Below are 23281 nucleotides of genomic sequence, written 5' to 3' on the forward strand. Positions count from 1 at the left end.
ACAAATACCCTACTCTTACCACCGTTCCAAAGTACCATAAGCAATTTGTGGTGGGATCTACTGCAGCCAGATGCCACTGCAGGAAGCAGATTACCCGCATCTTGGCATTTATATTTTCTGACTGCCACTCAGAGCAGAAAGAAGGTTGTACATGCAACTCATTCACTCTCTACCACAGGGTGGTTGTTTTTTTAACTTTAAAAATCTAATTTAACATGTAGAAGAACATGGAAACATATATACCAATTATCACTACTAACAGGGACCTGTAAGCACCATAGCCAAGTAAGCAAGTAACTTTAAAAATTAAAACAGTGCATGCTTCTAGTAATAAGAAAAAGATTACAAAAACTTCAAACAGAAAATAGAACTTTTTTCAGATAAACATAGCCAGCCTAGGAGGAATGGACACAGTTTAACTGTGGGAAAAAAGTACTGGAAAGCTCTTAGTACATTTAAAAAGAACACTGAAGGATGAAAAGATCACAACTTCACTCTGCTATACCCATTATTTTGATAAGCCTGTTTACATTTTGGCCCTGTCAACCACGACAATACTCCTTTTATTTCCTCTACTGTATATACCTCAATCAAGCACAAGATTTACTTCTCAGTGACAAAGTGAGGCAACATATTAGAAGCTCCAACACTGTAAACACTACTCTTAATCCACTACATTTACCCATAATCCATCAGAAATATTCAGCAACTGGCAAACATTGTATCAATTTTATTCTTTATTAACATGGATTTGATGCCCGAAGGAGCCAGAAAACTATTTTGAATCATTCTGCTAATTTTCTACCCAACGAATTGTCTAACTGCAATGTCAATATTAGCAAGGCGAAAGATGGTGGTTTTATGACTAATAACTGAAAATATGAGATTAGCTATAGAATCATAGAATATCAGGGTTGGAAGGGACCTCAGGAGGTCATCTAGTCCAACCGCCTGCTCAAAGCAGGACCAATCCCCAACTAAATGATCCCAGCCAGGGCTTTGTCAAGCCTGACCTTGAAAACCTCTAAGGAAGGAGATTCCACCACTTCCCTAGGTAACCCATTCCAGTGCTTTACCACCCTTCTAGTGAAAAAAGTTTTTCCTAACATCCAACCTAAACCTCCCCCACTGCAACTTGAGACCATTACTCCTTGTTCTGTCATCTGGTACCACTGAGAACAGTCTAGATCTATCCTCTTTGGAACCCCCTCTCAGGTAGTTGAAAGCAGCTATCAAATCCCTCCTCATTCTTCTCTTCTGCAGACTAAACAATCCCAGTTCCCTCAGCCCTCCTCATAAGTCATGTGCTCCAGCCCCCTAATCATTTTTGTTGCCCTCCGCTGGACTCGTTCCAATTTTTCCACATCCTTTTTGTAGTGTGGGGCCCAAAACTGGACACGGTACTCCAGATGAGGCCTCACCAATGTCAAATAGAGAGGAATGATCACATCCCTTGATCTGCTCGCAATGCCCCAACTTATATAGCCTAAAATGCCGTTAGCCTTCTTGGCAACAAGGGCACATTGTTGACTCATATCCAGCTTCTCGTCCATTGTAACCCCTAGGTCCTTTTCTGCAGAACTGCTGCCTAGCCATTCGGTCCCTAGTCTGTAACAGTGCATGGGATTCTTCCGTCCCATATAATATATATAATATTCCATCATATAATATACATTGTAGATTTTAATTTCCATATTTTTGAACTTTAAGAGGTGCTGGAATAATGTAAAAATTGTGTGAACAGGAACCTTAGTTAAGCAATAATGCCTTCTCAATAATCTTGTTCAGCATGAGAACAAAATAAATTTTTACATAAGGACTCAACATTTAAGGAAGAAAAAATTAAATATACACATCAAGGACATTCTGAGGAAAAGATGAACAACAAAAATAACACAAAGGTGATGAATGCATTGCTATTTCTCAAACCAAAGGTCAGGTGAGGGAGTGACAGATGTCCACCACTGCTTACCTGTCAGCTGTTGGAGAGCAAAGCAAGGAGGAAACAAAAGAGTTAACATAATTCAATGACAATGAATTCTAGACAAGAAAGAAAGAAAGGCAAGAAAGCAACCATGTGCTGTTCTCCAATTCTAAGCATTATCTCCATAAAAGGTTTAGGTTTCTTATGTACAAAGTATACAGCAGATCAAGTTTTAAAAACACAAAAATTAAAGGGATAAAGTATGACACTGCAATTTAGAAAAAAAGTTGAGGTGAAACAGCTGTTAATATTTATATGCTTTATAAAATCATAATCTCTCATCTTACCTCACATACAAGGAAATGGGCACAACTGAATTGAGTATGATAATGTACGACCAAAATGTGAGAAATCCTGAAAATACAGAACTGTTCACCACTTCATTCCAATAAAGGTAAATTCTGAAACGGGTCCCAACCTGATGTTCCCATATTGAATTTCCTATTGCCAGAATTATTCCCACACATACCAAAAAGCCGAAGATCTGAAATGAGAATAACAGCGCTGGTTAGGTTTTTCAAAATGTGTACTATTTCCTAAAATGGATACATGGAAACTATACATTTCACTTACAGATACATATTGGTATTACCCAGTTTAAGTAAACAGGTGGCTTAAGATCCAAAACAGAACTACACAAAGCAAAGAATATTTCATCGCTAATAAACTGGGGGGAAAATCTCACTTTGCTGTTCTTTGCCCCAAATAAAGGCCCAAAATCTGAGTCCATAATCAGTTTGTCTCCAGTTAGTCTCCATTCCTTACTCAGTTTGTCTAGATACTGGCTGTGTACAAACCAGAGCCCACGTTCCCCTGACCCTTTCGCAAGTGCACAGCACATGTGTATATGTACGTACATACATGTACAAGTGTGCCTGCTTTGCACAGGGGAGAGGCCAAATTCCAGTCTGGAGCCAAAGGGAGGCTAGGTATCAATTTTCTTCTGCTCTGGATCATGGGATAGTTACAGTGCAATGTGAGGGGATTTAAGATGCATCACATAAAATCACTGTAACCATATGCACACTCCCATGCATGTTGGAGGCTCTGGGTGCCATCCTGTCTTCCTGAGACACAATGTCTCCTGATGCTCTTCCAAGATGATGTAGTTCTACATTGCTACTTTCTATGGGCTGTGATCTAAAGGCAAATCTAGCCAATAGTGAAGACCTTAGGATCTGGCCCAACATCATTATAATCTGATATTGTACATAAACTACAAATAGGTGCAGTTATTAGAAGAGTTGGCAAAAAGGTTTTTTTTATTGTTGTGATAAATAACAAAAACCTCAATGAGCACTCGCTGTGAGCATGCTTATAAAAGTTTGGTTTAAGATGTGTTTTTCTAAGTCATCGGTAAATGATTAATTTTAATAGCATGTGGGTACAAAGAGCTATAAATAACTTTAAAAATTTGAGTAGTATTTAGCCATGTTGGAAAAATTTCACTATTTCTCACATGGAAACTTCTCTCTTCATCCACAACCCCATCTATGAATCTTTGGATTTAATCAGTTAAAAAGTTTCTGCAACTCCATAATTTCTCCCATGATCAAAAACACAACATTTAAGAAAAGTAGTAGCTTTGAAGTTTGCCTATGCCAAAACTGCAATATTTTGTTTCACTAAGTAACCATAAGGAATTTGGATATATCCTTAGCTTTAATTGTAGAGACCAAGTTTGACACAGAAGTGAAATACTCAGTCCGCTGAAGGTTCCTAGTTACAAATTTCTGCACCTGATCTTCACTACTTGGGGATAACCTGTCACAAAAACCAAATTAACAGGAAGGGTACAATCCTGTTCTCACTGAAGGTTAGGAACCAGAACGATGGTGAGGGATAAGAAAAATTTCTGTAAAAACCTTCTGTGCATTTGTCTTGAGCTCACCATACCAGTAGCCTCATGAAAAGATCCCGCCCTAAAGAACAACGGATTGCTACTGCTTGTAAATACTCCTGTAATGCAGGGGTGCTCAGTGACAGATAACAGTCTTCAAGATGGATAAATGTGTCTCTTTCAACCTTATGTATGTATCTGTGCTGCAAAGGTTTCATATTGGTATCGCACACTGTCCAGAAATATCTACTGATCAGATAATTCCATGATATCTGAAATGATAATTTAGTAGAGTAGATTAATGATGTGGTTGCAATGCCCACTGATTTTTCCTGATCTGACGATAATAACTTACCCATAATACTAAAGTATTCATCAGCCGGTCAATGCTTGTTCTTTTAAATTTAGTTCTACCACTGTTTTGCATTAATTTAGTGTCAGGGCCTATAAAAAAAAGTAAATCTTTTTAAAAATCATTACATGATAAATTATTTACTAAAATTATTAAATACATTACTGAAATTTTTAAAAATACACATATTGAAGCTACTTTTTCTAATGCATATGCAAGAAATAAATTCTAAAAACTAAGATATTCTCATTTTGCATATTTTAATTGTCTAAAAGCATTCCTGAGCTTTCGCAATCAAGTCTGAAAAATATTCAGCACTGTAGAATGATGGTTAGACTGGGGTGGTGAAAATCATCATCTAATTTAAAATCTGATTGCTCCAAAAATATTTCATTCCAGACTGAGGAAATTTCCAAGGACTTTATTCCCATAAAACTACAAAATTAGGAACAAGCTCTTCTGTGTTCTTCGCTTGCCTCTGCCCCAGACTTCCTTTGAGACCTCATTACACATCACCTCTCTGAGCTTCTGTTTTCTCATCTATAAAGTGGGGGAAATACTTACCTACCTATCTCAGCAGGGGTTTCTGGGGCTTAAATTTCTAATATCTGTAATGCACTTTGAGATGCTCAATTGGAAGGTGATACAGAAGTGCCAATTATTATTATTATTTTATTCATTCATTAGTTTCCACAAGTTCTGTAATGCTGGCCCACAGCAAGCAAGCACTCATCGTCTCCTCTCATTATGTGTGGTTGTCCTAGCCAAACTTCCCCCCCCCCCCGCTGGGCTTACATGGAATATAGTCAACTTTTATGTCACTGGAGACTGAGTGTGTAAAGTAATGTGTATTAACATCCACATGAATGAAGAGAGAGGTCCTCAAGGCACATCAGCAAGCAGTTGTTTGATGGCAAGCCAGAGAGTTCATAAAAGCTCCTCAAAACTGAGCTCCTTTTTAATTCCAAAAATCTAAGGACAAGGACATGCTCAACTATAGAGCAAATGAACCTGGCCCAACCAATGTATTGGCTACATTCCAGGTACAGATATATGTGTTTTGACACATCTGGGCATTGCCCATGAATTTAAAACCACCAGTGCTCTACATACATATTTGCAGTAAACACATAGCAAAGATTATCCAGGAAGAGCTGGGATACCTTTTTTTGGGTGTGGGTTTTAAATGTGAATTCTTCTTGATTGATAATTGTAGTATAACCAAGGACTCTGATTCACGTCACATGGATATTGATTTGCACAATGTCTTAATTTGACTATATGGAATGTAATTACCTCATATATCATTACATATATTTATAGTTTAAATTCATCCTGAGGTTCCCTCTATTATTACTATTATTAAATGTGTATAATAGGTTAGTACCCACAGTGTCCAGTCAAGAACTGTTTTCAGAGTAGCAGCCATGTTAGTCTGTATTTGCAAAAAGAAAAGGAGTACTTGTGGCACCTTAGAGACTAACAAATTTGGGATTCATTACATTAGGTATAAACACAAAGATAGACACAGTCCATGCACCAAAGAGCTTACAACATAAGACGAGGACTAACAAAGATTGGATAAGGAAGAAATTAAAATATACACAATTTTTATCTATATATCTATACACACACATTTTGTTTGGTATTACATACATTTTGTGTAAACATAATGTCAGCCTTCCCTAACTGCCTCCGCTCACCCAGCCATTATATGTTGACGTGGAATAGAAGTCCATCTTCACCTTATTTGGTAGTCAATTTTACAACAGCATCCCAATGTGTTGCATCTACCCGACCTAATCACTGTCTATACTGTTCCTATATCATTCCTAATGCCAGGATTTTCCTTGTCTCCGTTTCTTTGCATTACTAGGACATATGAAATTTTGTAATATATTTGTGAGCATCTATTACATTCTTGCAAAATTCTACTTGCAATTTGCTCTGGGCAAGTAAAATATTGTTAGCTCTTTCATCAGGCATCATGGTAAATGGACAGGAAAGTGCATTTTGTGCTTGGGCTGGTAAAGTCATGACAATTTTGCAAGGCTGATCCATTACTTTAATATTTATTACATTTTTGTTCAGGACTTTGGAACACTGACACCTTCTGGGACAACTAAAGTTTGAGATGCTTGTATAAACATATAAATTCAGTTGGCTAGTGCCTGCTACCACCTACTAGTTAAAATAGGAAAGAGGGAGTCAAGATATTTAAGTTCTACTCCTGCCTCTGCTAGTGACTCACTGTGACACTTGGTCAAGACAGGTAACCTCTCCATGCCTCGTTTTTCAGTCCATCTGTAAAATGGGGACAATTATACCTATATACTTTTGTAAAATATTTCTGAGATCCTAAGACTAAAGGCTCTATCTAAATGTGGAGTATCTAGGCCAGCTGTTATAGACACCAAGCCATAATGATACATAACCATTATACAGGGTACTGGTATGTGAGCACATTAGAGGTTAAAATTGCTGTTAATCCATAAAGGTTTGTCTTACCTGCAAAAATAACCATTCCAAAGCACCACTCTGTGTTTCTCAACACACAACCTCGTAGCAGCATCTTTTCATTATTGAGCGAGTACCTATTATCTTTCCAGAAAAGAACTCCTGTGAATGTATCCAGCTTGTTGTTAGGAGGTTCACAGACAACAACACCTATAAAGTGAAAAATTAAATTCTTATCACCCTTTCACACACAATTTACCAGGATAACATTTTACACTAACTAGCAGTTTCTGGGATAACACTCTTCAGGCTTGTCTACACTTCAGACACTCCAGCTGCGCCACTGTAGTGCTTCAGTGCAGACACAATCTTCACTGACAAGAGCGCTTCTCCCATTGGTGTAGGTAATCCACCTCTCCGAGATGTGGTAGCTAGGTCTACAGAAGAATTCTCAGAAATTGACTTGGCGCTGATCTACACCGGGGTTAGGTCAGTAAATATACGTCTCTCAGGGGTGTGTGGATTTTTCACAGCCCTGAGAGAGGTAGCTATACCAAAATAATTTGTAGGAACACCAGGCTGAAAGACTAGCAAGCTCTTTTATATAACAGCAATCAGAGATTCAGCGGCATTTAAAACCTAGGAAAGAACATCACTCTGTATCTACATACATTAATACTATTAAGTTTATTATTTCTTTACAGTAGTGCTCAGATGCCTGAACTGAGATCAGGACCTCATTGTGCTCGGCACTGTACAATCATATAAGACACAGTCCCTACCCCAGAGAGTTTACAATCTAAACAGGCAAGATAGATGGAAAGTGGAAGTGGAAACAGAGACACAAAAAAGTGAAATGATTTGCCAGAGATCACACAGCAGATCACTGGCCAAACAGAGTATTAACTGAGGTCTCTTGACTCCCAGTCCAATGCCCTTGATCACATGATCTCTCCCTAATGAAACACCTAGTAATACTGATGTTAATCTGGCCTACTAGTATAAACTAGCACACTGTGCTGCCCTGTGGGAGTTTTGCAGTAACTGGCAATTATGATGTCAGTGCCCTACAGACTGACACTCAAATAAGTGATAACCTGGATCTTTGGAATGGTGGGAAGGAAAAAGCTTCCTGCACTGTTCTTCTGTGTATATCTTTTGGTCAACAGCACTGACAGCTGACACAGAGAGGAAAGACTGTGTTCTCTGCTACAGGTAAAGAACTATGGTTAAAGTCCACAGAAAATTAAATAGGCCGAGAAAAGGAAAGAAAAAATTGATCACCAATAACCATTGTGACATTCTATACCTTGGGGAAGTGTACTGTAACCCCCATATTCCTCATTTTCATATAATCGTGATCTTACACATAAAGCATGCCTTGTAAGGTATCAGGGGAAAGGTTATGATCTGATGAAAGTCATTTCTCTATCCATATATGTGTGTCATTAATGCATAGGAAGTTATGAGAATTGTGTCGTATGGTTGCCACTAAAACATGCTGTAAGCTGGGGGAATCAGCCAAATATTAGCTTCCCAGAGGCAACAGCAGGGAACATAACCACCGCCTGGGCAGGGTGTCAAACAACCCATCAACAGCCATTGTCCAGCAAGGGAGCTTCGTTGCAATGACTCACCTGCATAAAGCCACACCAGGGGAATTACTCAACCTTGCTTGGAGAGACTCAGTAATGCTCACCTGACTCTGAAGGGGGCGGGGGGAACAGCCCAAACCCAGGAGGGAGGAAAGGAAATGATAAAAGGAAGAGACATTTGCCATGCTCTTCCAGTCTCTTCCACCTACATCTACAGACATCACACCAAGCGACTGAAGCGCTGATCAAAGGTGAAGAGCCACCAGCCAGCCTGTGGTGAGAAGCATCTAAGTTTGTAAGGGCACTGAAAGTGTTCAGATCAGCTTAGAACAGAGGTGAGCAAACTATGGCCCGTGGGCCACATCTGGCCCACGGGACCATCCTGCCCGGCCCCTGAGCTCCTGGCCAGGGAGGATAGACTCTGGCCCCTCCCCTGCTGTCTCCCCTCCCCGGCAGCCTCAGCACGCTGTGCCGCTGGCTGCGAGCTCCTGCCGCTCTGAGCGGCGTGGTAAGGGGGCGAGGAGAGGGTCCCAGGGGCCAGTCAGGGGACAGGGAGCAGTTGGATGGGGCGGAGGTTCGGTGGGGGGGCAGTCAGGGAATGGGGAGCAAGGGGGTTGGATAGGGGGTGGGGTCTTGGGAGGGGGCGGTCAGGGGACAAGGAGCGGGGAGGGGTTGGATGGGTCGGGAGTTCTGAGGGGGGCTATCAGGGGGCGGGAAGGGGGAGGGGGTGGATAAGGAGCAAGGTCCAGGCTGTTTGGGGAGGCACAGCCTTCACAACCCCGATGTGGCCCTCGGGCCAAAAAGTTTGCCCACTCCTGTCTTAGAATGTGTTTTGCTTTTATTTCATTTGACTAAATCTGCCTTGTTATGCTTTGATTTATAATCTCTTAAAAATTATTTTTGTAGTTAACAAATCTGTTTGTTTATTCTACCTGAAGCAGTGATTTTGGTTTGAAGTGTGTCAGAGACTCCCCTTGAGATAACAGGCCTGGTACATATCAATTTCTTTTTTAAATTGACAAACTCATATAAGCTTGCAGTGTCCAGTGGGCATAACTGGACACTGCAAGACAGAGGTTCCTAGGGTTGTGTCTGGGACCAGAGATATTGGCTAGTGTCATTCAGTTGCAAGTAGCTGGGAGCAGCTTACATGCCAGAGACTATGCATGAACAGCTAGGGAGTGGGGGTTCTCACAGCAGAGCAGGGTAAGGCTGGCTCCCAGAGTCAAGGATTGGAGTGACCTAGCAGATCACTGGTCCAGATAACACCAGAGGGGAATGTCACAACCATACCTTTGCTTTTAAACAAAGTAGCTCCTGTGTCCCTTTGCTTTTTAGCACCCATTTCTCTACGTTTGCCTGCCGAGAATCCTTATCCTTTGGAGGAACACCATTACAGAAGGTTTGACTACAAGGCAAAAAAAACACCTCACAGCAGTGAGTCGTAGAGCCCCGGTCTACAGACTCAGGCTCACAGAGCTCACAGTACAGTGCTAAGAATACCCATGTAGACATGCAGGCTCAGGCTGGAGTTTGGGCTCTGAAGCCCAGGAAAGGATGTGGGTTTCAGAACGCAACCTCCAGCCTGAGCCCGAACATCTACACGGTTATTTTTAGCACAGCAGCATGGGCGTCACCAGCCCAAGTCTGTAGACCTGGGCTCTGAGACTCACTGCCACAGGTGTTTTTGGCTTGGTTTGTTTTCTTTTGCCATGTACACTTATTCTAAGAAAAAACTTGGAGGAGAGGCTACACTTTTCTTTGAAGATCGTGACATCTTTTGGAAAAATTGCTTTCCAGGAATTAAAGTTGAGCATTAGGAGAGGAAAGATGGCCCCTGCCCTTTGAAACCTTTACCTACCAGAGATCCTCTTTAAGATTTTTTGCCTAGTGAGAGAGTGGTTTCTTTTTTAAGGTTCACATTTCCACTTTCCTGTTGGTGAGGGAGTACCTAGTTTCCTGTCATCTTGCAAGCCAGGCCACATTTTCGGTAATATTAAGGTAGACTGTATTCTGCATTTCTCTTTATATTTTAGCTGAAAGTGTAAAAGTTCAGCTGGTTAAATGTTGTATACCTCAGTCTGAAAATTGGGGCTTCAGATAAATGTGGTACATGATTAACCAGGGTACAGCTTGTGTTTATTTAGAAAGTGTATAGGAATGCCAATGATTCTTTTCAGCTGTCCTGAGGGTTTTCACTACTCTTGTTTAATTTGTTCCATGGTCCTGATTAGAAAATGCTCAAATTTGGAAAAAACAGTAAACACACAGTCCTGTGCTGCAGATGGTGAGATATTCTAAAAGAATTCCATTAATGGCATCTTGCACATCATGTGATGTAAGGAAAAAACAAACTCCTGTTGCAGCCAACTGGGATTAGTGCTTTTGGAGTGAAAACAGAAATGGCAGCCTACAGCTTGCAGGAAGAGAAAGCAGAGAGTGACAGAAGGGGCCACCCACTTATACAAAGGTGATATGCATGCAAATTCATTGCCCCTGGATTTGGTCACATCCCAAATTCACAGTGCATCTGTCCTTAATTCTCATGCCCTGCAGGTTGAGAGTTTGGCCCAACTTAAAATGTGAAAAACTGAACTGCAAAGGATAATGTCAGACTGCTAAATTCTGCATAGCTTAACATGCTGTGCAGAAATTTGCTATTATGAAACCTCATGCACATTTGTCTTCACCCAAACTAACCAAATTTGTGTATTTAGTTATGGGGAAGGAGGAGCCTTTTCATTTGCAGAGTTACACAAACACTGGCTATTGTCTCCCATATTTTAAGATCTCTCACCGGGCTGTCCTACTTCATGCACCATTTCTTTTCCTTTTTGATAGACTTTGTTTCTACTTAAAAACAGCATCTTTGGTATGACCTTTGGTATAACAATGGCTTGGTCCCACAGTTATGTCACAGTTTACTCATATTTTCTACTTTCTAGGGTTAGAAGTTGACCATAAGAATTTGCTGTGGACTGAAACTTGGCATAATGCTTGTACTGCCTGCCTGAGAGAGAACGGTTTTAAAAATTGTAAAAAAACAAAAACCAAATCTGCTAGGCCATTTATAAGTAATAACTTTCAGTAGGTTGTCTCCCATTGACCTCTCAGAACTGAAACACAGAAGATTATATTTCTCCACTTCTTCCACTATTAAATCCAGAGTATGTTCTTTGGTCCCCGATTTGTTTTAGTATGTGAAGTGGAAATTCCAATATATTACAAGAAAAGCTGTTTTCATGCTTTTTCCAGCCAAACCAAAACAGTCAATTACTGGAGATCTTGCTACAAAGCTGTTTGCAAGATTTCCAGCCCAATGTTTAGAGCAAAGAGTCTCAGTCCCATTTTCGTACATTTCAGAAAACCGCTGAACTTCAGGATCTCAAAAGAATAAAGCTTTTTGAGGATTATTTAGCATTTAGTCTATCTAGTACAAATTATTTATACAGTGCTCACCACTTTGGTATCTGAACACATAGGCCAATCTTGTAAATAGTCTTGATAGTTTATAAGCCTAGGCAAAGAATCTATTGCCTACTTCTTAGCATACCATGTCTGTCTATTAATATATCTTGGAATTGCCCGTGTGGCCCAGCAACATAGAATCATAGAAAGGCAGGACTGGAAGGGACCTCGAGAAATCATCAAGTTCAGCCCCTGTGCTGTGGCAGGACCAAGTAAATCTAGACCATCACTGACAGGCGTTTGTCCAATGCTGGGGACTGCATGACCTTCCTTGGAAGCCTATTCCAGAGCTTAACTACTGTTATAGTTAGAAAGTTTTTCCTCATATCTAACCTAAATCTCCCTTGCCACAGATTAAGCCCAATACTGCTTGTTCTACCCTTCAGTGGAAATGGAGAACAGTAGATCACTATCCTCTTTATAACAGCCCTTAACATACAGAAAGACTGTTATCAGGTAGCCCTTCGGTCGTCTTTTCTCAAGACTAAACATGCCCAGTTTTTTCAACCTTTCCTCATAAATCAGGTTGTCTAAACCTATTATCATTTTTGTTGCTTTCCTCTGGATTCTTTCCAACTTGTTCACATCCTTCCTAAATTGTGGTGTCCAGAATTGGACACAAGTATCACGTTGGGGCCTCACCAATGCTGAGTGGAGTGGGACAATTACTTCCTGCGTCTTACATACAACACTCCTGTTAATACACTCCAAAATGTTATTAGCCTTTTTTTGCAGCTGCATCACATTGACAACACATATTCGGTTTGTGGTCCACCATAACCCTCACATCCTGTTCAGCAGTCCTACCACCTAGACAGTTATTCCCCATTTTGTAGTTGTGCATTTGATATTTCCTTCCTAAGTCAAGTACTTTGCACTTGTCTTGCTTAAATTCATCTTGTTGAATTCAGACCAATTCTCCAACTTGTCAAGGTAATTTTGAATTTTAAAAGTATCCTCCAAAGCATTTGCAACCACTCCAAGCTTGGTGTTATCTGCAAATGTTATAAGTAAGGCTATGATTTAGTCACAGATATTTTTTGTAAAAGTCATAGATGGGTCACATGCAATACACAAAAATTCATGGCCCGTGACACGTCCATGACTTTTTCTATAATACCACTGACTAAATCTTGGGGAGGGCTGCTGGGAAGGGAGCCCCGGGGAGCCACTGCTGGGGGGGTGGAGCCCACAGAACTAGCTGCCGGGGGCTGCCAAGCAGCAGCTGCTCTGGCCACCCCAGGATCACTTGGAGGGGCTGCCAATCACAGCTCCTCTAGCTGCCTAGGAACCGCTGCTGGGGGCGCCGATCGCAGCTACTCTGGCTACCCTGGGACTGCTGCTGGGGGCCGATGAGCAGTCCGCAAGGCCAGCCGCACCAGCCACTGCTTGGGCGGTCCCCGGGGCTAGCCACACTGGCCGCTGCTCGGGCGGTCCCTGGGGCCAGCTGCACTAGCCACTGCTCGGGCGGTCACTGGGGCCAGCTACCTTGGGCTGCCCAAGCAGTGGCCAGTGCAGCTGGTCGCAGGGCCACTGCAGCAGTGGCCAGTGTGGCTAGCCCAGGGGCTACCTGAGCAGGCCCTGGGGTCAGCCACATTGGCCGCTGCAGAAGTCATGGAGGTCACAGAATCTGTGACTTCTGGGATCTCTGTGACAGACACAAAACCCTGGTTATAAGCATACTCTCTACTCTATTATCCAAGTCATTAATGAAAATACTGAATAGTACCATACGTGGGTCTGACCCCTGTGGAACCCTAGTAGATACACCCCCCCAATTTGACAGCAAACCACTGATAACTACTCTTTGAGTATGGTTTTTCAATCAGTTGTGCAGCCACCTTATAGTAATTTCATCTAGATCTCATTTCCCTAGGTTACTTATGAGAATGTCATGCAGCACTGTGTCAAAAGCCTTACTAAAATCAAGATATATCACATCTACTGCTTCCCCCCCATTCCACTAGGCTGGTAATCCTGTCAAATTAATCCTATCAAAGAATATCCCAATGGATTCAGTGGGCCACAAGGTAACTGAAGATCTTTAAAAAAAAACCAGCTGAGACGGCTTTTCTCATCAAGGAGATACTGATTCTGCTGGTGCTTTAGTATGATGAAAGAGGAGCCTTTTCATAAAAGTCACTTTCCACTTGAGCATATGGAAACAGCTATTCTTTTTTATTGGGAGAATCTTTTTTTAAAATATCAGTTATGCTTAGAAAATTTAACAAATTATTTCAGAACCTTCCAAACTTTACTTCTTGAATATTGCTTAATGCAGTAGTTACAGAAGGGAGTTTGTCTACTGGCTACAGCAGGGGACTTCACTGGGATACTGCAAGGTGTAATCCTTTGCTATTATATAGCAAAGGACTAATAGTGAGCTTTTCTATCTGATATTCTTAGTCTTTAATAAACAAAAGTGTTATTCCCATGAACTGCCTTCAGTTTCTCCTTCTGTGGACTGTTTTAAATTAAAATAAGCATAAATATATTTCAAGCCCTATATACTATCATGAGAACTGATGTAATAAAATGTGGATAGATATTTGCTAAACATAAATGTTTTATTTTTCTCTTTTTCAGTTGCATGATATGCTGTCAGAATGACCACAAGGTATTGGATGTTTCCTGTTAAAGGACTCCTAAACCTTTCTCTGATACAGAATTTAGTATTAACAGCCATGCAAAATATGTAAACTTGTCATAAGTTGCATAAAACAGATCACAACAGCAGTCAAAAATCAGGGAGATGAAAAAGACAGCATTAAATGGGAAAAGGCCTATACTGTAGTTACTTCAAGAAATCAGACTGAAGTATGTGCAGCTGATGTATATTTTTAGATTCTCTTTGCTTGGAAAATCTCTTCAATGCCCATAAAATTCTAATAAGAAACTAAAAAAAAAAAAGAATGCTGGCTCAATGTAAATATTTATTCAGTGTTAGAACCATTTATATGAGTTTACCAATTGTATAAATTATTTAGACAAAAATGTACCCCTTCTTTTATTGGCTCAAGAGCAGTTTGCAATCCAAAGAATTAGATTTATTCAAGACACTGAACTCACATTTTCATTGTTACTGAAAACTGTTAAATACACCATTACAGCAGAGAGCCTTTCTACTGTCATCTATATTCCCTATATTTAGCAAAACCTACCAAACCAAGCCTTAGATTTGGGGACTAATAGAAATAATCTAAAATGATTCCCATGAAACTTTGTTAGTGGAATCACGCATGAGTTTAGCAATAAATTCCATATAAAGTCTAAACAAAGCCCTAAAAAACCTTTTTCAAGACACTAAGGACATATTTTCCTGAAATTCATTCCAGATTACGTCAAACAACTTTGACTAAAATATAAAAATAAAATTATAATAAAAACATGAACTCAAACAGTAAAGATCCCAGTACAGTGACATAACAACAAGTTGTAAAATTTTCATTTGCTACCGTGAAAATCATAATATAGAAGATTATTGTCCACTGATTGAGTGTCAGTATTTCTGTAATCCACACTGGAGTCTTTCACTAATTTCAGTGGATTTTCAATCAAGCTCTTAGATTCATAATAAAGGAAATAGTCAAACTGGTGTATTAAATCATCATCACCCTCCAAATGAAGCATAAATCATAAGAGTTAATCAATTTAGATATTTAAAATTTCACCCTTGACCTTTTGTTCCTGCTACTACATCTTTCACCCATTATTTGCTCATCGCTTGCTTCCACAACTGGAACCTCCAATTTGGAATCACTACTTGCCAACTCCTCTTTTCTGTCTGTCCAAAACTGCAGCCATAAATCAACTCTTCCTCTTCAGTTCCTTTAAACAGCTCACTTTCTTGTACTGCATCAAGTTGAAGTTTCTCGTCCTCACTTTCAAGGCTCTGCACCCCTGACGTGTCCTACTTTCCATCCAGCTCTCTGTCCTCAGAGTTCCTTTTATCTCCTTCACAAACCGCATGTGCTTTTTGGTAGAATCCTTTATGTGTGCAACAGCCTACCATTTGTTCCTTCCAATCCCTCTGTAAACCTGCTTCTTTTTAATCAAGAACATTAATCTGCACTCTGGCATCATCTGTATCCACTGTTGTATCTGATTTTCCATCTCTTTTGTGTGAGTTAGACTATAAGCCTCTTGCAAAGGAACCCCTGTTCCCTTAAGTGTTTGTAAAGCTTACAGTGAACTCTATGGGTACATTTGAGATGGTTACGTTTGAGATGCAGCCACGCCTTTCCAGTTGGTCATTAAATTTTTCATGCTTTGTTCTCAATACAAAGGTGATTTTTTTAATTAAATTTGAATAAAATCAGTTCAACCATTTTTTTTTAGCGGGGGGAGATGGGAAGGCCCACCCAATTTTAATTTCTGTGGTTGCATTCCTCAAAAATGACTGAAGCAAGGAACTTTGAATGTGGCTTTTTTATAGTCCTCTATGAAGAAGAAGAAATTTCAGAAGGTTTATAAAACTATGAAGATTTAACATGGGCACTTTTGTCCCTTCATGTTCAAATTTTCTTTCTGTACTTTTATTTTTGTTACATAATCTCTATAATAAAATATACAGTTTAGTCAATACAGGTGAGTTAATCCTGCAATAAGGAGTGCTCAATTTCACAAAATCAACACTGCATTAATGTTAGTTTTAAATACAAATAATAAAGAGCCAGACAGCCCCCCAAGGCTAACAGGAAAGTAGGAAGTAGAGAAACACCTTTGTGGAGTTTTTACCAGATTGTACTTTCAGGGATTTGAAGTTTGTGCCCTCTCCCCACCACAAACAGAACACACTGAGGCCAAAATTTGTGGATCTGAGAGATCCACTGGAAACCAGGTCTGCCCACATATAAATCCACCATAAGCAGCATCCTTATGATTTCCCACCCAGCTCCTTGGTAGCTTGGCTCTCCTCTCTTGCTGCTAACCTTGCGAAAATAGCCAAAAGAAATTCCAGTGTGGAATAGGCTCTACAGAAAAATTCATCCATACTCCGGCTCAGTCCTGGTCCTTGTGGAGACTCCTTTGTAGAACTTCATTTAAAAAGGAGGACCAGTTCTTCAAAGGAAGCCAAACTACCATCCCTTTCCCTCTCACCCTCAGACACATGGAGATCCATGTGTGGCTTTGTCAATTCAATCTGAATGTGAAACATTACTAGATGCTGATGTAGAACAGTTATGTTTTGTTTTAATGAACATGTGTAATCTTTGGGAAGTTTAAGTGTATTACGTATGTGAAGTAACATTTTGTATGGTTATCCTGAACTAGTTTCTGTTTCAGTTCTTTATCCCTGTCCGCTTTAAAATATATGTACCAGTAATTTAAGTGAATGTAATTTCTGGACAATGATAGGGTGTAAAAAACAGACTGGAAACTGAGCAACAAAACTACAAAGAGAATTTGAGATTGACAGTCAATCAGAATTATCGACCGAGATTCTCCTGTTCACACTTCAAGGTTAAAAGCATCCATGTTTTGGTGAATAAACTAGAAAATTCTTGACAAGGTCAAATGTTTGCTTCAAAAGCTATACATGGAATTGAGGAAACTCTTAAGAAGTTGGAAAATGGAACAACAGGGGTTGTATTCCGTCCTCAGTTGGCTTCAGCAGTTTAAGATATGAACCTTTCTTAAAACTTGGAGACTAGCATTGGAACGATATGCTTGTGTCAAGCAGGAGGGCTCCCAACCAGGGGAATGGATTATACCTGAATAAATGGTATAATCCCAGGTAAAGAAGATACAATGTAGAACTGTACCTGCAACTGACTGTTGTCATTTTTCATTATCTTACAATTATGCTATTAAAGTCTAAATTTTTGCTCTATATGTCAGGACATTTGCTTTTAATTAAATTACAAGTGAGTGCTACCAAAAGTTACACCCTGAATGTAGCAGAAATAGATGATATTATAATCACACCTGTCCTCGCCCTTCGTCACTCTGATGTACCTCTGTACTTTTCATTTTCACTGAGGACCAGAAACTGAAGTACTAGCACAATGCAAAAAAGTATTGTTGTTATACTCCATTGAACCAGAAAGTTGTTCACGAGAAGACTTGTTCTCAAAATATTTTGCTATGATTTTTAGACTAAAATAATATGAAGAAGTTGAGATGTGCAGTGTACTTTTGGATGCTTATCTCAACTATATATTACCTCCAGACATTTTGAGGTTCATCTATGATTACATTGTTAGTGGAAAACTGGCCCCATAAATACTTCAGTAAGTATTTTAAACAAAATTTGCTGGCTTCATATACTATTTACTTTAATAACTTTTTTAAGGCATTTTGTGGTGAAAAAAATGTCATTTGTTTCGGCCAAACCAAAATATCACATGACATAAGCATTAAAAATGTCCTTGCTAAATAACCTAAATCCTTCTGAATCTGGAAGAAGTCAATTTTTGAACAGTAAATACTAGTTGTAATAAGTATTTCTATTACAAAAGGTTACCAAATGTATTAATGGAATCCAGAAAGATGTTTCAAATATAATAAGCATATAATAAACAATATAAAAATTGTAAACTGGGCTTTTGAGACATTCCAAAATATAAATATGGCTGCAGTTTAACTGAACTTTGAAGATGCTGTTATTCATGCTTTTATTCAAAGGAGTAACAAGAGAAGAGAAAAGAGATACGAGGGAAAGGAACAATTAAAACATGCTCAAGGAACAGCAAAACCCTGCGGGTTAGATGGCAATCAAGAATGACTCTTCCAAACTGCACTCGTGAGACTAAGGGTCTCTCATTCTCAGGATGGTGAATGTTGAAAGGAGTGTTCTCATTTTTTTTCAGGCCTCTGGAGAACACTGTCTGGTTCCTATTGCTCCTCAGAGTTTTCAGAGGAAGATTCATGGGCTACATCTATTCTGGCGACTGGATACCTGTACAGAGCCATATGTATGCTTATCCATGTACCCCATACCCACATCAGGTGTCCAAATATGCTGTGCTGAACATGAATATATGTTCTGTACCTGCCTATACACAGTATAGTACAGTGAACACCCGCCCATGCCAGACTTTCTGAAACTTCCTGGTACAGTTGTGAATTCCTGGTACTGGAGGACAGTGAACTCCAACCACACATTTATCAAGGCCTGTGTGTGCTTGGCTGACACAGAGCTGATAGACAGCTGCCCTCAGAGTATGTTCCTTGTTTATGTGTGCTGGTGAAAAGAGTCCAGCAGAAAATTTGTGAAGTAGTCAGCACAGCTTGCTACTATGGGTGAGAACAGCAGGGACAGGGACCTTTATAATTCTGGGTAAGGGTCAGGCAGGAAAGGGTTCAGAGTGTTGTGGGAACAGGGTTGGAGGACTACTGAACTCAATACCTGGGACATGCACCTTATCCTTGTCCACACTACCAGCTGACACAGGTACAGGGCTATGCCACAGCCTGAAGCATGTTCACATCCATGCCCCTTAGGCTTGCTAATGTTCTTGCCCTGTACACACCCTGAAACCTGTGCTTCTGGAGTTTAGATGTGGTTGGTGGAGGCGGGGGCTCTGGCACAACCATTTGCTTGGACCTGTGTGCAGTTGCCAATGTAGGTGTAGCCATGGAGTTACATAAGTGTCAAAGGACAGGCAACAGTGAGCAAAGTAATGGAAAGTGAAAACAGAATGAAGATTCAATATATAAATTGTGGGGTTAGGATATAGGTTTTACATCTGCTAAACTTCACTATGGCCGTGTCTTGATGGGCAAAACTAATTTGTTTTTTTAAATCAAAAAAGAACTAGATAAGTTCATAGAGGATAGGTCCATCAATGACTATAAGCCACGATGGGCAGGGATGGTGTCCCTAGTGACTGGGAATGGGCAACAGGGGGATGGATCACTTGAAGGTTACCTGTTCTGTTCATTCCCTCTGGAGCACCTGGCATTGGCCACTGTCAGAAGACAGGATACTGGGCTAGATGGGCCTTTGGTCTGACTCCAGTATGGCCACTTTTATGTTCTTATGTAATAATGTTAAGCTAATCAAGTTAACTCATCCCCATGCCCCAAGCTACAACACAGCCAGATAACATGGCTTCAAATGTGTTAGTTTACATCTTAACTTTTTAACATCTTTTTAATCATATTAACTTATTACTAAGCTAACTTGATTGAATAACCCACCCTTTTTGCCCATTAAGACATACCCAAAAATAAGACAATGATTTAGAATCTGAAAGTCATATTGGTAAACAACATCCTTAATCTTGATAGTGAAAGAATGAGAACTTGGCGTTTAATGTCTGGAGTCATTTACCTCTCTCCTCCAAGTACAAAACAACAACAAAACCCAAAAATAAAAACCTTGGTTTCAGCAAATTAACTTTTATCACCACTTACCATCAAATTCTGCAAGCCTTCTAATATCTGCTCCAAGTTCTGAAGTATCTGGTAAAGCCTGACGTACTTTTAGGTTAGTCTCACTGTAAAATTAATAACATGACCTTTATATAAGACTCTTTCCATAACCCCCTAGCCCTGCCTTCTCTCACCCACATGAACCTATGTTCAGTACCATAGAATCTAACTTTGTGGACTAAGACAGCACATTTATAGAAAGATGCCATTCAGATAGCTCTTTCTAATGTTATTCTGGAAGAACACTTTTGTAACCGATTCAAAAACATGAGAAGGAGCTTCAGTTTTAATAAGTGCTGGCATCATAATGAATGCACATCTGCATAATTACAATTTGTTTTGCTTCTTTGAACAGAGGACATAATAAATATGATTTAGTCAGAGCCCATCCGGTCATCATGCACAAATTACTAACTGCAATAGGAATGGCAGAGCCGTTGCCAGTTGAAAGAGATTAACACCACGGCAAAGATTGATATTTGAGCTATGAAAAAAGGTTTTAATGAAAATGTAATAAACCCTAATTTTACAGTAGCTGAAATTGAACTGGGAAAAAGGGGAATTGGAGTCACCCTTTCTTAGGAGGTGGGTTTGAGAGAGCTCCCTTTATGACTAAATATTAATTTACTTACAGGGACCAACATTTTCCAAACTTCAATGCCTAACGCTAGGCACCTAAAGAAGTGGCCTGATTTCCAGGACTGCTGAGCAATCGCAGCGGCCACCGACTATCCACTGAACTAATCTCCCCTAGAAAATAGGGAAAATGGGATACCCTGGCAGAGGCCTTTCTCAGAGTCCTAGATATTCCAAATAAAGGGGTCTAGAACTTTGGATATGTCCTCAACTGCTGCGCTTTAAGGCAGGAAAAACTAATGTTAAAGATCACATACTTTTCTAGAAGGAAGTGCAACGTTTTCTAAGTGAACACACCTGCATATGGTTGTTGGAACAGATATTGGAATACTTAACAATAATAAAATCCAAACAAATTAATGCCTAAATTTTAGTGCAGCTTAAGCTATGTCCATGCTAAAGTAGTACAATATCTACAAATTTACCAGTATCTAAACCAATGATGTCAGTCATTCACTCCTGGAAAAAAATATATATTACTTTCTTCAAGTGAGAATATTAATTCTTTTAAAGAGGTGAAGTCTGACTTGGATATGTGTGGTTAAGGAAACTACTCCCAGCACTATCTCTTGGTATTCAGAAACTCAGTATGAAAGGTTCATATAGTTAGATATGCTATAAATGAGTTTGTTAGAGTAGGTTTTTTTACTTTGGTTTTATGATGATGATTTTATGTGATTTTCTATCTGTTATTCAGTTTTATATTTCATTCCATGTTTTGGTCTCGTGTAAGACTATTTATCTATATGAACTATCATTCACATCAGACTATTTAGGTTCTTACACTGTCATTTATCACCATGGTATCTGAGTATATGGCACCAATGAGCAGAAAGAAAAATGTGACTTCCTTAATTATTATTTGTTATTGGTTTCTAATAGGACCCACATTGCAGTAGGTGCTGTATAAGCACCAAAGACATGAGCCCTGAACTCTGTGATGATCTTCACATGAATGTAATTAAAACTGTTACTGCATTTGACAAGTACACCATTCACACACTGTTCACCTGTAACTGGAGTTCTCTGAGACAGACTTTACACATTCCCACCCTTGGGATGTGCTAGCAGTGCAGCTCTGATGGTGCAATGCTCCACAGCAGTGCCACGGGAGCTCTCTCACACCCCTCCTACCCCTCCCCTCACTGTTCCTCAATGCAGAGAGGCTATAAATCAGTGGCATGCTGCTCCATCCACTCCTTCCAATGACTCCTCAGGCCCATGGCTGTAATAAGGTCTCTGGGGAAGAGGTCAAGACGGACGGGGATTGTGAATGTGCGGAGTTCATATAAAAAAACTGGTTAGAGGTGAGTCATACTTCGAGTGGTCTCTACACACTTCCATTCTTGGGATAATCTCATAAGCAGGACTGTGAAATAAGGAAGGTGGGACATGGAGTCTTAATTAAACAATGACTGAAGTACTACTCTACAAAACTTCAGTTCAGACCTGGATACTAAATCAAGGGAGTAATGTTCAGTGAATGTGTACATACAGATCCAAGCTGCAGCTCCGCAGATTTTAACAATGGCAAAATATTTAAGGAATATCAAAGATATCACTAGTATCTTAGTTTCCGAGGCAACTGGGGCTGATGCAGGCTTATCTTTATTCACAGAACTGAAATGATTGACACCAGAGGGTTTAGCCACCAGGGCATTCTGCTATGGAAGGTCATGGGTTTGGTTTTGGTGCTCTTTAGAAATTCTTGGGAGTAAAGGTTCTACATATTACGCACCAAGAAGGAAAGTGTCCTTTTCCTAAGCATGCTAGATACCTTCCATCTTTCCCAACTCTGGGCAATCAGAGGTAGGAAAGATGGAAGGATGAAATCCGAGCCACTTTCCTTTCGGAACCACCATAGGATCCATGAGACTGCATTGGGGTGAAGAACCTAGAGGAGCCTTAATAAATAAAAGTAGAAGAAAGAATTTCAAATAAAGTAATACAAAATAAAGGACTAAACTCACTCCAGAACTAACCAAGAACTAAAACTAGCCAATGGCACTTGTTGATTGAAGAAGTGGATCCAGGGAGGATCCAGTCTCTGCAACCACAATGGGAAGGAACAGAAGAAACTGGAGCGTCATACCCTCCATTTATAGCCTTGCTCTCATAACATGCAGGAATAGCAAGAGGATGGGTAGGAGGGGGTGCAAAAGTGTTCCAACTTCACTGTTATTAAGTGTAACACTGTCAGAACTGCACCACCAACACATCCCCAGGGTGGGACTATGTAGAGGCCACTTAAAGAACATTAGGAATAAAATATATCTGTGATAAATAGCTGGTGTCCACATGCCACACACACACACAAATAATATATTTTAAAATGTATTCTGTTAACTACTCTAATGGATTAAAACTTACCCATCAAGCTCAGCTGTTTCAATGTAACAGAGACCATGTGGTTCACTACTAGATAGAAGTAATACATCAGCCTGTAAAAAAAGAAGTGATGTTAAATATATTATATCATCTTGAAAAGCTGTAAAAGGATTGAGAAAAGGCTCATATAAGATACAAAAAAGTTCCAAGATACACCACCATGTTCCCTGTAATTTTTCTTC

General features: G+C 39.9%; 1 protein-coding gene across 12 annotated transcripts in view; it reads right to left on the reverse strand.

Moving 5' to 3' along the window:
- ATP8B4 (ATPase phospholipid transporting 8B4 (putative)) overlaps window positions 1-23281 on the reverse strand; it is a 144032-nt gene that overhangs the window by 51044 nt on the left and 69707 nt on the right. For all 12 annotated transcript variants that reach the window (XM_043524464.1, XM_043524466.1, XM_043524457.1 and 9 more), the window contains 5 exons: window positions 23082-23152; window positions 20058-20140; window positions 6685-6843; window positions 4180-4268; window positions 2272-2468 (listed from right to left, as the gene is read on the reverse strand). In XM_043524464.1, coding sequence (XP_043380399.1) covers window positions 2272-2468; window positions 4180-4268; window positions 6685-6843; window positions 20058-20140; window positions 23082-23152 — 599 coding nt within the window. The remainder of the gene's footprint in view (window positions 1-2271; window positions 2469-4179; window positions 4269-6684; window positions 6844-20057; window positions 20141-23081; window positions 23153-23281) is intronic.

The sequence above is a fragment of the Chelonia mydas genome, chromosome 10 (genome assembly GCF_015237465.2).
Source record: "Chelonia mydas isolate rCheMyd1 chromosome 10, rCheMyd1.pri.v2, whole genome shotgun sequence".
Lineage (NCBI taxonomy): Eukaryota > Metazoa > Chordata > Testudines > Cheloniidae > Chelonia > Chelonia mydas.